Source organism: Sinocyclocheilus rhinocerous, unplaced genomic scaffold (assembly GCF_001515625.1).
Source record: "Sinocyclocheilus rhinocerous isolate Xijiao unplaced genomic scaffold, SAMN03320098_v1.1 scaffold3117, whole genome shotgun sequence".
Classification (NCBI taxonomy): domain Eukaryota; kingdom Metazoa; phylum Chordata; class Actinopteri; order Cypriniformes; family Cyprinidae; genus Sinocyclocheilus; species Sinocyclocheilus rhinocerous.
In genome coordinates, this window is record NW_015629109.1 from 898,504 (window position 1) to 914,733 (window position 16,230).

Here is a 16,230-nt window from a genome sequence, read left to right on the forward strand (position 1 = left end):
TATATGTATATATGTATATATATATATATATATATATATATACAGTATATAATATATATATATATATATATATATATATGTATATATATATCTGTGCTGTAATTCACCACATATTTCATTTAAAAGAGCGCATTTGAATCTGACAAGCCAGTATACTGATGCAGGGCCTCAAAGTGCCATCACATTAAAAAGCACACAATACTTATGAAAATACTTATTTTTTTATCTGTAATGCGGCAGACATGTTCCTCCCAGAGCGACATCCAAAAAAGTCTCATATTGAGTTCGTGACGTTTGCTTTAGCACAGTGTTACTCATTGTGCGGCTCGCGAGCCTCATGCAGCTCGCCAAGCTTTACTTTGTGGCTCCCCTCGTATGCTGATTTGCTGCTCAAGAAACTTTACATATTATTAATGTTGAAAACAGTTGTGCTGCTTAATAATTTTTAAGGAAATCTTGTGGACTACCGTTGTTTTTAGAGTTCTAGAGCACAGCATTTTTTGAAGTAGACCTTATGTGACAATGTAAACATTTTTACTGTCACATTTGATCAACTGAATGCATCCTTGCTGAATAAAGGTATTGATTTTTTTCAAAGATGTAAATATTACTGACCCTCAGCCCTCCCCCCGCGCGTTTGCCATAGAGATACACAAACAACATGGCAGCGAGCAGGGAAGAACTCGTTCCCAAGAAAGGCACAGTGTCATCCGTAATTTGGAATTGGTTCGGTTTTGCGGCGTCAGACGCAGAACAAACAACACCCCACTGCAAAGTGTGTTTGAAGTCTGTTGCTAGTAAAGGTAGCAGTACGACCAATTTACTGCAGCACCTCAAACAGAAGCAACTGTCGCCGCGTCTGGTGTGTAGACACGGTCAGACAGTGTCTGCTCTATTACAAATAATTTATATTTAAAAAAAAAAAAAAAACCTAAAACAGCTGCATTACTAGATGGAAATATAGAAAAGATATTTACACTTGCTTTGTCCTAAGTCCATCGGAGTTGCCAGTTTTAATCTTAGCTCTTAACGCCGAATGTGCACTTGGATGGTTAGATACATGATGGGCAAGTATAAAAAAAGAAAATAACTTAAGGTCTTTCCAGCATTAAGGTAATCCTGCTTTTTTTTAAATCATCTTGTCTCAGTTAGAAATTTGACTGGGAAAAGATAAAGAATGATAGCCCCTTTTGTATTGCATTGCACTGCATATCAGGGATGACAGATTGATAAAAAGACATGCTATTTATGACTGGATGTAACTTTTGATACTTTGCGGTAAAAGTGGCTCTCCGATTGACTTTGCCCTATCAGTGCGGCTCCCATGAAAAAAGTAGTGAAGACCACTGCTTTAGCAGGTAGCTGAGCATACAGTTGTTTTCTGAATGTTAATTAATTAGTGTTACAGTTACAGACTACTCATAAACTCCGTAATGTAGCTGACTTTAAGGCTGAGATTATTGATCTCCAGGTCATACATGTATTCTTTTCATATTTTGATTCGCAGCAGTGCTTCTGAGTAAGTGTTTATTAATTGTATGATCTGTTTGTTATTATTACAGGCAGCGTTTGACAGATGTGCTATGGCATCTTTGAGTTGTTGTAAAAATGCAATGTTGCATGAAGCAGTACCAAAATATAAAAGCCCTCCAAAAAGTCCCTCAAAAAAGAAGAATGAATTTCTTCAGCATGATATGTTATTGTCGTGACCGTCATTCCCCCTTTGCTGCATTACAGGTGTAAATACACTTTTTTTGTGTGGTTTTTATGCCACTACCTTCTACAAAGTGTTAAATAGAGTTGAGCTTTGATGAGTCATTCAAGTGCACCCCTGAAATGAATTTTTACAGGAGACTGTAGGACGGTGTATTCCCCTGTCCTTTTCCCCTTCCTCTCTTTCTTCCTCTCTTTTTCCCCTCTCTCTCACGGTTTTATGTAATCGTTTCTGGCCACACGAGACAGCGATAGGCCCCTGACCAGGAAAATATGTTAATGAGGATTGATTGGTTGAGTAAAATGCTTCATTCATCAGAAAACAGGAGATCCAGCTCCCATTCACAGCTTCAGCCAAGAACTGATCACATCATCAAATATTTCCCCATAAATTCACAAACCGGCACGAGGGAACGACTGAACTGTGGAGACAGATAAATATTTTCCCTCATTAATTTCAGTGGGATATTTTATAAAAGTTCCTGTTTTGCCAGTTCTATCCGTATGTGTCACCAGTCTTGCACACACTTGGCTGGATCTGTATCTCCAGAGACTCCAGAGCCCATCTCTCCTGTCTTTGGCTGTGTTGCCATGCCAACAGCTCCTCTCAACAGGCTGAACAGGTCCATGCACACACACACACACACACAAATATTCACTTCTCCCACACGCGCACACACAAATGTACACGCATAATGACCCCTCCTACAAACACGCATTCGGTCACATACATTCACATTATGCACAGTCAAGCAGGTTTCATATATAGAAGTGTTATTTATAATCTTGTAAGACCTTTAAAGATTAAATTCAGTTTGGGTCTGCCTGCAATGGTCTGTTTTTACTCCCTTGGGGACCCGAACTACTGATCTACAAGCATGTTTATCTAAATGGGTTACAGGGTCTATGGCTCTGTAATTCTGAACTAACCCCAGAGAGCCATAACTCAAGGCCCAGACAGCAGATACAAGAGAAACATCCAGGAAAACAAGAACACATCTGTTTCTCCTCAGGACACGTGCCGTGCGACTCGACACCCATCTTGGAGAAATCCATTCCTGTAACAAATGATGACACAGTTTGATTGCGTTTCCAGCTGAACTGAAAGCCAAACAAACAATTTGGCCAGTGAAAAGAGAGAGGGAGGAGAGGAAGAGAGAGAAGGAAAATGGGAGGGGGGTGAAGATCGTTGTCTTGAAGAAGGCCAGGTTTTTGAAGAGCTTGGCCTTGCTATTAACAGGAAAGAAAAAAGATTTGAGCAGAGAGAAAAAAAGCAGAAAGGATAAGGACTCTTACACACTTCTCAGTCTTGTGCACTGATACAACTTAACATGTACTGTATGTGTGTGTACTCTTCCTTTGCTTGTGTATAAAAACAAATCTTTCATTTTCTTTAACACTGACTCTTCAGACCGTTTGAAATCATAATTTTGATGACTATTTTTGCAAACTGTGTGGCCTTAGCTGTCTACATCCCTTTCCCCGAGGACGATTCCAACGCAACCAACTCAAACCTGGTAAGAGACGCTCTGCCTCACAGCACAAGTCAGAAATGAGCATGTTGATGATGATTTGAGAGTGCTGATAATGATGATGATCATTATGGAAATAAGACTGTAATTATAATGTTTGTGGTGCGCTGCTGCTGATGGTAGTACTGATGAATATGCCGGTGACCGTAGTGGTGAGGATGATTATGACTTTAATGGTGATGGATGTTATGTGATATTGGTGATGATAGTGGTGGTAATGTGATTATGGTAATGGTGAGGATGATATTGGTTGTGATGGTGATGGTTATGTGATGTGATTGTGGCGATTGCAGTGAGGATGGTGATGGTTGTGACGGTGATGTAGTAGTGAGGATAATACTGGTTGTGACGGTATTTAATGGTGATGGTGGTGGGGATGGTTATGATGATAATGTGATGATGATGGTAATTCTGATGAATGTTATGTTATAGTAATGATAATGTGATGATGGAATTAGTTAAGATGTATGAGCCAAAGCTGTCTTTAAGGTCAGCTTGTTCATTTTTTTATTGTTATGTTTTTATGGTTGTGATTTATTTTTGCATGTGGCTCAAAAAATGTAAAGCTTTGTAAATAACTTAGGTCTACAGACTGTTAAATAATGCTTTATAAATAAAGAAAGAGGAAGAAGATGATGGTAATGCGATGTTGATGATTACGGTGATGGCAGGTGATGGTGTTAGTGGTGTGGCTGAAGATGGTTGTGATGGTTATATGATAGTAATGATGGTGGTGATGATTATGGCAATGATAGTAGTAGTGAGGATGGTGATGGTTGTGACTGATGGTAATGGTGAGGATAATACTCGCTGTGACTGGTAATGATGATGGTGGTGATAGCATTGGTGGGGATAGTTGTGGCTGTAATGGTGATGATGGTAATGGTGATGGATATTATGTGATTGTGGTGATGATGTGATGGTGAAGTTGTGGTGTTGATGATTACGGTGATGGCAGGTGATGGTGTTAGTGGTGTGGCTGAAGATGGTTGTGATGGTTATATGATAGTAATGATGGTGGTGATGATTATGGCAATGATAGTAGTAGTGAGGATGGTGATGGTTGTGACTGATGGTAATGGTGAGGATAATACTCGCTGTGACTGGTAATGATGATGGTGGGGATAGTTGTGGCTGTAATGGTGATGATGGTAATGGTGATGGATATTATGTGATTGTGGTGATGATGTGATGGTGAAGTTGTGGTGTTGATGATAATGGTGATGGCGGATATGTGATGATGTGTTAGTGGTGAGGATAAAGGTGGTTATGATGGTTAGGGTAGTAATGATGGTGATGAGGGTGATTATGGCAATGATAGTAGCAGTGAGGATGGTGATGGTAATGGTGGGGATGGTTATGGTTGTGACGGTGGTGGTACTGGTAAGGATAATACTGGTTGTGATAGTGATTGGTAATGATGATTGTGGTGATAGCAGTGGTAGGGATAGTTATAGCTGTAATGGTGATGGATGTTATGTGATAGTGATGATAATGTGATGATGGAATTACTTAAGTTGTATGAGCCAAAAAGGTCAGCTTATTCATTTTTTATTGTTATGTTTTTATGGTTGTGATTATTTTTACATGTAAAACTATTATGATGGTAATGTTGTGATGTTGATCATAACGGTGATGGCAAGTGATGATGGTTATGTGGTAGTAATGATGTGGTGGTGATGATTATGGCAATGACAGTAGTAGTGAGGATGGTGATGGTTGTGACGATGGTAATGGTGAGGATAATACTGGCAGTGACTGGTAATGATGATGGTGGTGATATAGCAGTGGTGGGGATAATTATGGTTGTAATGGTGGTGATGGTAATGGTGATGGATGTTATGTACTGTGGTGATAATGTGATGAAGTTGTGGTGTTGATGATTAGTGATGGAGGATATGTCATGATGGTGTTTGTGGTGAGGATAAAGATGGCTGTGATGGTAGCAATGTTAGTACCAGTGAGGATGATGATGGTAATAGTGGGGTTGGTTATGGCTGTGATGGTAATGAATGGTGGTAATGGTAAGGACGATACTGGCTGTGACAGTGATTGGTAATGATGTTGGTGATGGTAGTGGTTGGGATAGTTATGGTTGTAATGTGATGATGATAATGGTGTAAACGAAATGATGATGGTGTTGATTATGGCAATGTTAATGGGCTGTACACCAGAGGAACCTTTTAATAGTTCCTAGACCTATTGGTGAAATGACCCACTTTTTGGCATGTTTGCATTACAGGAAATATGAACAGTTTTAGTTCTAAAATCTCCATTTGGGGGAACTAAATTAGCCTACTTCAGAGTAGGGTCTAAACGTTTGTAAACATTTGTGAATGCAGCGAATAAAGGCGTTGCTGTCAGCCACTTCAGAGTTCCTGCTAACGGTGTGAATGCAACCAGGAAATTGGCTTGAGGGGGAAATTGGTTTTCTAGGGACCACCATGATGGCTAGTTCTTAGAACTGAGTTCCAAAAGCCCCTATAGCTAGTAGCAGTAAGGATAGTAAAGGTTGTGACAGTGAAAATGGTGATGGTGGCTATGTTATAATGATGTAATGGTAACGATTACTTGATAGTGATGATGGAGGTCATGATGATAATGGTTCTGCTGCTGATAATATTGTGGTTATGATGTGTTGCGGATAGTGGTGAATGGTGATGTTATAGTAGTGATGATGATAGTGATTGCTGTTGGTTGAATGATTAAATGACTCAACTTTTGTGAGGTGCAATTGCATTTTAGAACTTACATTGGGTTTTGAATTGGAAGTGCAGATTGCTGAATCTAGAATAGAGAGATTGGGGCTCTGTAAGCCTAAGAACAGCCTGTGTGCTTCAGTGCTCAATGTACAGTACATTCAGCCTGGATGAATGCAGAACGATGGAGTGTGTGGGTAATCTGGATGTTTGGCTGTGGAAGGAGTTCTCAGACCTCTCAGAGATTCATGCTGTAGCCTGAGTAACACTAATCCATCCACCCATCAGCTCGGAGATCTGAAGCCGCATTGTCTTTTCCCAGCGAAGAACACAATGGAAACCTGTAAATGTGTGAATGAAAGCATGTGTCCACGCTTTTGATGGCATGTAGCTCATGGCCGAGCAGTGATTGCGGTCACATGTACAGCTTCGTTAGTGGTTCTGCAAGTATTTTTAATTATTTTGATGAATCACTTTCAACATTACAAACTTCTTTAATTTTAAAAAGAAAATTTTTATTTAAATGTATTTTATGAGGCAATGAACAACACCCCATGAAAGATTTGAAAATGACTTATACAAAAGTAACTGTTCATTATACACTGCCATTCAAGTTTGGGATCGGTAAGATTTTTAATGTTGTTTTTAACAGAGTCTGTTATGCTCATCAAGGCTATATTTATTTGATCAAAAATACAAAAAAACTGTAATATTGTGAAATATTGCCGTTTCTAATACTGGCTTCCTATTTTACTATACTTTAAAATTGATTTCTGTGACGCAGCACTAAATTTTCTTCAGCCATTACTTCAGTCTTCAGTGTCTCATGATCCTTCAGAAATCATTCTACACTCTAAAAAATGCTGGGTTAAATACAACCCAGTGCTGGGTAAAATAGGGACAAACCCAGCAATTGGGCTGTTTTGACCCAGTGGTTGGGTTAAATGTTTAACCCAACCTTCTGGGTAGTAACCCAACCGCTGGGTCAAAACAACCCAATTGCTGGGTTTGTCCCTATTTTACCCAGCACTGGGTTGTATTTAACCCAGCATTTTTTAGAGTGTAATATGCTGATTTATTATCAGTTTTAAAAACTGCTTAATATTTTTTTTGGAACCTTTGAAACTTTTTTCTTTGATTCTTTGATGACTATAAGTTAAAAAGTTATAAGTTATCAGTTATAAGTTATCACTTTTTATGCATTTAACACATCCTTGCTGAATAAAAGTATTAATAAAAAAAAAATGAAAGAAAGGAAAATTTTCTGACCCCAAACTTTTGAATAGTGTATATTGTAACACACAATTTCTATTTTGAATAAACACTGTTCTTTTTAACGTTTTAATTATCAAAGAATCCTGAAAAAAGTATCACAGGTCCCAAAAAATATTAAGCAGCACAATTGTTTCCAACAGTTCCAAATCAGCATATTAGAATGATTTCTGAAGGATCATGTGACACTGAAGACTGGAGTAGTGATGCTGAAAATTCAGCTTTGGTTCACAGGAATAAATTATATTTTAAAGTATATTAAAATAGAAAACTGTTATTTTAAATTTCAGTAATATTTTACAAAATTTATGTATTTTTTCTGTATTTTTTATCAAATGAATGCAGCCTTGATGAGCATAAGAAAACTCTTTAAAACAAAAATCTTACTGATCCCAAACATTTGAACGGCACTGTAAATAATAAAAAATGCCCTTTACCTTTAGTCATTGATAAAACATATAAAATGCAACACATTTAAAGTTAATTTACAACTTATGTATTGTATATAATCTTTGGTATGTGTTGATATATAAGTTGTTGGAACGTGTAAGAAGACTGAATTACGTAATTTACAATGCTTGAATGGAGTGGGCTTTTACTGACTCAATTACATCATTTGCAATGCCTCATGGGAATGGGCTTTTATTGACTTGATTGTGTCATTTGCAATGCTTAATGTGAGTGGGCTTTTACTGCTATTATCATTTTCATGGTAACGGTGACTTCTCTCATTGGTGAATCTAGCTCTCCTCAGTATTATGGGTAATGTAGTTTTTTTGTGGAAATTCAGTAAATAAATACATTGTTGTTCTTGGTTCAGAGCTTATGATATGTCTGTCATTAAACGTTTGTATTTTTATCAAAAATATCAGAAATGATTTCTGAACTGGATTTTTACCCCAAGAACCAGGCTTTTTACTTACTATAGGCAGGTTAGAGTGACACAAGCACGGTTTCCTTCATTTGATACATACACCCCTCTGCTTATGGGCTACGAACGGAATCTTTTGATGGGTAGAGGTTGTCATGGATATGGTATCCTTGGTGATGGTAAAATGCACAGCTACCGTGGTAACACAGTAACTATGCAGCCAACCTGCAGAGCAGAAGGTACATTCACTCGGAGACAAAGAACTCGTTGTTAACTATCCACTTATCTGTTGCTCCCTTCCATGGTTAGTGATATGATATGAAGCTCCCTCCTCATTATAATGATCACAGATTCAAAGAGCACTCTGTGCAGGTCTAGCACATTAATCTCAGACCCAAAGTTACTGGTCCAGGTCCTGGTGTTTATGGTGTTTGAAATTGTCCGACAGGGAGTCGCCGCTTTCACACCACACCACCTGTGGAGCAGCGTCTGACAGAAACTCGTCATCAGCTAGACATCAAATCTGAAAGGAAACGGGTGTCAAAAACATTGTTAATTAAGAAGGAACTTCACACCATTATTTATTAGGCATAATGATCCACAAATCTTTTCACATCTGCAAATATTTTTTGCAGGCACTTCATATAAGCATCATTAGTCTGTGGCTTGTTTGAACAAGTAGGCATAACTAATTGAAAACCTGTATAATGAGGCTGGGTTTGGGCTTACCTGACCCTGTCTGGACGTGTTCCTTAAGGACTGTTTGTATAAGAAGTGTTCTTGCAAAAACAGCTAGATGGAGCGCAACAGAATGGAACAGAATGCAAGAGTCTCAAGACGCGTGATGGACTATTTTTAGCTTGACATGCCGTCTTAAAAATGCAACACTCGTAGTGGGACGCTATAAAACAGTGTGAAATGTGACGCAACAGCAAAAGACATCCATCTTAATGTGTACTGTATGCCTGTAGTGGCGGCACTTTAGCGTTTCCAAAAGAGTTTTACTGTGAAAACCATCAGAGCACATTCTAGGTAAAGCATCATAAAAAAATGTAAGAAGTAAATAGTAATTAATAAAAATACACAGCAAATGGCTAGTTAATCATGCAGAGTTCATATTGAATAATAAGTTTATGGATATTATATGCATAAATTTAATATGCTTTTTTTTTAAATTATTTTGTTAGTTTAATTTTAATGACAGCATATAAATCTAAAATATATATTTAACCTTTTTAACAAATGCATTTTTTAAAAGTACAAATATTCACATAATGTCATAAATAGCTCAAATACATAAATTTATATACAATATAATACTATTACAAGAATATTGGTCACTTTATTTTAAGGTCCAGTTCTTGCTATTAACAAACCATTAACTATGACTTTTGCCTCAATAAACTCCTAATTTGCTGCTTATTAATAGTTAATAAGGTAGTTGTTCTGTTTAGGTATTGGGTAGGATTAGGGATGTAGAATATGGTCATGTGCTTTATAAGTACTAATAAACAGCCAATATGTTAATAACAGGCATGCTAATAAGCAACTATAGTGAGAATTGGTCGCTATACTAAAGTGTTACCAAATTATTTATAATAGTCCGCTGTAGAGTCTGTGCCAGAGCAGGCTTGGCAAAAAAGTGCATCGTGACTAAAGAAGGGACTGTGTGTGTTTAGTAGGTATGCATATATTGAGTTTTGAGTTTATATATATATATGTGTATGAATGTGATTGTATCAAGCAGGATATGTCTGATTGGTGAGATCTGAAATAAAGGCATTTTTATTTTTAGAGCGCTGTGAGAAAACGGCTGTCGCTGAGACTCTGGCGACTGGCCAGTTCACATTCTGCCCATTTCATCTACACAAACATCATATTTAGACAAGATCCATTCTCTCCTTGCTGCACAACCCACACAACACATGTGCACCCCTCCCTTACCAGCAAGAGTGAGGCTGTGCCATAAAGATGTGCCATGGTGAGTGTGTAAGAGATATCTGTGCGTAAGGTGTAGCGTGTGCGTGTGTGTGTGTGTGTGGTAAAGGTGTGTGTGGAGTGAGTGGGAAAGGGTCAGAGCTCTGTGGGGACAGTGCAGTATTTTAAGGCAGCTAAAACCATCACTAGTGCAGAGAGTGATCCACATACATTTCTTTCTCTCTCTCTTTCCACAGCGCCCTCTACCTGCTCCACTGAACAGCCTACCTGCAGCCTAGTGTAGCCAGAACAACACAAGTTATATGTACTATCTGTGACACCACAGAGATGTATGAAGTTGTGTTTCATCTGCTGTGTGAATGTGTGTGTGTATGTGAGAGTGAGAGAGAGTTAAAGGAGAATGATCTTCACTGCGATGCTGTGTGTCAGTGAGTTGGGGTCCGTTTCTCTCGGTCTCTCTCATCTTGCTGAATGTTCTCAGTTCTGCTGCTGCTGTCACCATGCCTACCAGGAAATTTCCACTCCACTAGATGAGGTCATTGTTAAAGAGCTCACAACTATTTCTCTATTTCTTTTATCCCTCATCTTTTTTTCTGAGAATATCAATATATCATAGAATATATAATTCTTATGTGATCACATGGCACTTTGGTACTGTGGTAATGAAAGAATGTGACATCTAGCGAGGTGTCTGGGCTCTGTGTGTAAATATTTGAGCAGTATCCCATCTATTTGTTCATCTTTAGCACCTGTTGTACCTTTATTGTTTGGTGATCCGTGGCAAGGTCACTTGGTTGCCAAGATTAAATCCATGCACATCTTCAGCATCCGTCTCGATTTTCTCTTGTTTCTGTTTTACATTCTCACCCCTTCATAGGAGATATTTGCTGACATTTAAAGCTGTGCACAAATCTGTCCCCTGTGTGTGTTTGTTTAGGGAGGTGGGGTTAAGGTAGCGTTCTACTAAACAAATCCGAGGCGTTTCAGTTCAACTGAACTTTGCTGGCGTCACAACAAATCAAAATTTTGTCCATATGAGTAGCCTTTACAGCATTAAAAATGTAAATGCGAGTCGCATTTTAACAAGAAGATAAACGTTTGGCCAAATGCAGTACTGTGTAATTTGTTTTCTGCTGTTCTGAGTCAGTCTTTCTCTGGGAAGGTGTTGAAGTACAGCATAATCCCTTTTTTGTTTTGGTTTTGTTGTATAATTCCATGATATTGAGCAAACAAAATCTCTGTCTGACTCAGTTCTGTTCATTTTAAAATGATTACGACAAAGCTTTCCAGACTTTTGCAGTCTTAGAAGATCTGAAATGCACCTCTTTCAAACATGGAGAATATTTGGTTTAGGAATGGTCTGGATGGGCGACAACTTGTCCAACTACCGACCAAACAATTAGTGAGGTTTTATATAGCAGTGGTGCTTTAAAAGTTGCTTTATTTGACGTATCCCTGTGGTGTGACATGTTTATTTGTTAAATGTCTACCGAAGGGCTGAGTATTCCGATCAGGTAAACCACGACTAGTCAATTTCGAAAAGATGTGTCTTTGTGCATCCCATATTTGGATGGAGAGCAATATTCAGTCTTAAGCAGAGAGGGAGAGTGCATGTGTAGAGTCAATGCATTATTGCATGGGGGCCACACATGGTAGATGCAACAGATGTTTATTGCATGTTGCACAGAGTGTGTGCATGTGTGAGAGGAAGTTTGATTTATGCTCATGTATGTGTGTGGGCTGAATTACTTCATTAATAAGAATTTGATCTTTTGCTTCCGTGGTTTTTGTATATATCACTGGGTTCCTGTGTGTCTAGCGTAGCCTCACGCGAAGTCAGGATGTGCATTTATGGCCAATTTTGGACTTGAAAAAAGTGGGGTGGTGCTGATTTCACAAGGTCAGGGGAAAAAGAAAAGCGCAAAAAAGACAGTGCAGCGTCGTTCCCACATATGCTTGAATTTTAATCTCACCACAAATGTGACATTTCGAGTGGAATGTTAAAAAAAAATGTTATTTTAGTCAGGCAGCTGTATTAACTCAACTTCAGATGTTCCTGCTTCATATGATCTGTCACTACATGCTGATGTTAGACTTACTGAAGATGTTCTGTGAAGTTTTGTGCATGTGTATATATTTGGACTTTTGGCAGTATTTTTAGATCAGACAGTTGCTTTCTTTTACAGCAGTAGATAGTGGCTAAGTTTAAAACCGTACGTACGACTGCATGTTAGTGGAATATAGGGTCCTTCTCTGTGGCCCAGGACACATGCAAGGTGGTTACATGTTTTTCTGATTAAAAATATAAATTTTGAGATCACAAAAAATGCTGGACCTCATGTACACCTACACTGGAAAAAAGGTGTGTTGAATTGACATGATTTAATAGTGTACATTAATTAATTGAGTTGAACATATATCATTTGTTCATGTAACTTTTTTACTTAAATTGTAGATTGAACACAATGAAATTAAGTTAGGACAAAATGTATAGGAATTGTGTTGCTTTAGCTAATTTTAATTAAGTAATTTGAACAAGCAGCAAAAATCTTTTTTTTAAGTGTATATTCAACAATGTCTATTTGTGATTGAATAACTAAAAAATAATTTCTACTTGTGAATGGGGCCAATCCAATGGGTTTATGATTTCAATAATGATTTTAATGCGAAAAACACTTTCTAGCCTTTTCTGTGTAAAGTTATATGCAATAAACCTTAAAATATTTGTACTAATTATGATTTAAACAACTTTACAGCTCAAATAATTCTCAAGTTTTAACAGGAAAATTAAAGGGTTAGTTCACCCAAAAATGAAAATTAGGCTGCGTTTTACTCCCCCTCGAGGCATCCTAGGTGTATATGACTTTCTTCTTTCAGACGAATCCAGTCGGAGTTATATTAAAAATTGTCTTTGATCTTTCAAGCTGTTTAATGCCACTCAGCAGGTGTTGCATTGCTTCAGTCCAAAAGAATTAATAAAAATCGCCCATCCATAAAAAAAAGTGTCTCACACGGCTCGGGGGGGTGAACAAAGGCCTCCTGTAGCGAATCAATGCGTTTTTGTAAGAAAAATATCCATATTCAAAACGTAATAATAACTCCGACTGGATTCGTCTGAAAGAAGAAAGTCATATACACCTACGTTTTGAATATGGATATTTTTTCTTACAAAAACGCATCGATTCGCTACAGGAGTCCTTTGTTCACCCCCCGGAGCCGTGTGAGACGCTCTTTTTTATGGATGGGTGATTTTTATTTAAGTTCTTTTGGACTGAAGCAATGCAACACCCGCTGAGTGGCATTAAACAGCTTGAAAGATCAAAGACAATTTTTAATATAACTCCGACTGGATTCGTCTGAAAGAAGAAAGTCATATACACCTAGGATGCCTCGGGGGTGAGTAAAACGTAGCCTAATTTTCATTTTTGGGTGAACTAACCCTTTAATGAAAATTATTTTAGAAAATAATTAACTTCACTATTCTGCATTTAGATTTTTTAAAAATCTGCCCCATTCACTTCCATTCTAAGTGCCAAACTAACTTTTTTTTATACAATGGAAAATTCTCAAAATAATTTTTGTAACCAACATTGTGCCACAAATGCTAAAGAATCTTTCATCTGAAAACTCAACCCCTCAGCTAACTCCTACCTCCCTCGCCCTCATTTACCTCCTCACAGTTATGACCCTTAAATGGGAATAAATGAATAGTAAATCATAATTGTGCTTTGTGTTATGTGAGTTTCCTCTGCAGATACATATTTAATGCCAAACACAAAGACACCGAAGCATTATGGGAGCAGTGGGAGGCATTTTATCAGCCTGAACACAGTACCGTAACAGCATGTGACTAAACGCCCACCTGCGTCAGACTGCTGTTTATTAAACATTCAGATCATATGAAATCATATTGACTGCATTGATTGGCTTGTTCTGTGGCCAGCAGAACAGCTACATCATCAGCGGCGTGCTCGAAATCCGTCGGCACGCAACCTGGTACAGTGTGTCCTAAAGAACAAGGAAGGGAAGTGAACAGCACCACAAACACGAGCGTGTCCTACACTCACTCACTCACTCACACAGCTCTGGGATTTCAGATTGAGGACGAGCGAGAAAAATCGCTCTGTTTCTCTCACGCCGGTTTTGCTCCCTCGCTCTCTTTCTCCTTACCTTGACCACAGTTTGTGAAGGACACTTGGCTAGGTGTAGGTTGTAATTCAAGCAGGTTAGTGACACATTGCTCCTCACCTCCTCTGGACTTGTCTTACACCTCTCCATCCCTCTTTCTCCTCCTCCTCTCCTCCTCCTCTTTCTCCTGTTGTCAGGACTCGGGGGATGTAACCCAGTTTTTGTGGCCGGTGGCTGCGAGCTGATGTTCTAATACAAACGATGGCTGAACTATGAATAATGAATCAGCCCCCACTCTTAAGAGCTCCGTCGCTCGCTCTCTCCTCACACACTAATCAGAATGAGCTCAGAATGACCTTGCGTCGTCTTCCTTGTCCTCCTCCAGTGGTGGCCTCAAGGGAAGGACGAAAAGTCCCTCATTCTGACAGGACTGTTGAATTTTAATCTCGCGACTTGACGTTTGGTCTAGAATCAATGCATCGGGGCAATAATGAATGGCGGCGGAGGCCCTTACGAACCTGCAGCCTGCCATGTTCCGCACTTCTCAGCGAGCGTTTGGACTCGTAGGTCACCTCGCTGAGGGAGATTGTGATGTTTAAATACATCCTGGAGTTTGGTAGTAGAATTTTTTTGCTTATTGGTCGCTGTTTCTGTGACATCATGCTGGGTAGTCCCGCCCACAGTGAAGCCCACAGCTTTGTATTAAGCATCAAATGTTCTTATTGGCTATGAGTTGGATCGAAAAGGATTTTCACTTACAGACAACTTATTGTCCTCAACTGGGTTTAAAATAAAGGATTAGTTCACTTCCTGAATTAAAATGTCCTGATAATTTACTCACCCCCATGTCATCCAAGATGTAGTACCAAACTCCATCTTATTTTCTCCCCCAAATTCAAAATCATCTGACATCGTTGTTTTACCTTTTTTGTAAAGGCCGTTTGATTTAGTCTTTGCATGTTCGCTTTGTAAACACTGGGTCGGTACTTCCGCCTACGTCATGTGTGACCTTTCCAATGTGATTACATAATGCGTGAAGTTGTGGACATGCATTGCAGAGCTAGTGTAAGAGCATTTGTGGTTAAAAAGTATAGATTTTTTTTTTTTTACAAAATGACAGATAGTTTTGCGTTTCCCATTGAAGTCCACTATATGGAGAAAAATCCTGGAATGTTTTCCTCAAAAACCTTAATTTCTCTTCGACTGAAGAAAGAAAGACATGAACATCTTGAATGACATAAGGGTGAGTAAATTATCAGGACATTTTCATTCTGGAAGTGAACTAATCCTTTAATACCCGACAACAAACCAAATGTGGGTAAAAATCAACAGTGATGGTTAACACATATTAACTTCCATGCCAATTTGGCGGGTTATGATTCATAAATTATGTCCTCCAACCAGGAGCCTCCAACATTAGCACAACAAAGTGTAAAGAGGGTTCCACACTGGAAGTGACATGTCTTTAAACGAGTATGAGCACACCAGTAGATTGAGTATAAGGCATTTTTAGTAACAAGTTGTGGCAAACACCTATATCTACACTCAATGAAGTCACTCTTCATTCTTGAATTGAACTTTTGCCAGAGTAGATTCACTGTTTTGGACTGCCGCCTTGAACCAAAAAGTGAATACTGAATGACACTTCAAATGTGTGATACCGGTGAAATGTCCTAAGCGCTTCACTTCTCATCCGGTATGCGACTGGAGCCCTCAGAGACAAGGCCACTTTTTAAAAATGAATATCAATGAAGGAGGAGAGGCTTTAATGTGCTGAGTTCAGTGCACTGACTTTTGTGAAGAAACAGCTGATCCCTATGAATTGAGAGCCTGTTTGCTAACCTTCAACGTGTTTGTCGTTAAACATTCATTTTTATATTATTTTGAAATTACAACAAAATGTTTTTTTTTAATATAGAAGTCACAGAGAATTTTGTTTTAATTTCTTTTTAACTTCATTTTATGATATCCCCAAACAATGACAGACTGAAAAAAGTCACTTTTTTTGGCTGACAGAGGTAGTTTAAAATGACTGGTAGCTTAAAAATGTTGTAGTCAAATGTGACTGGTGATTGAA

At 38.5% G+C, this 16,230-nt stretch overlaps 1 protein-coding gene across 1 annotated transcript in view; it reads left to right on the forward strand.

Annotated features, from left to right (window-relative positions):
* The window catches only part of LOC107738824 (voltage-dependent L-type calcium channel subunit alpha-1C-like), a 91,291-nt gene that overhangs the window by 1,102 nt on the left and 73,959 nt on the right, over window positions 1-16,230 (forward strand). Inside the window, exon 2 of the mRNA XM_016550705.1 lies at window positions 3,125-3,230. Within this exon, the coding sequence (XP_016406191.1) occupies window positions 3,125-3,230 (106 nt within the window). The remainder of the gene's footprint in view (window positions 1-3,124; window positions 3,231-16,230) is intronic.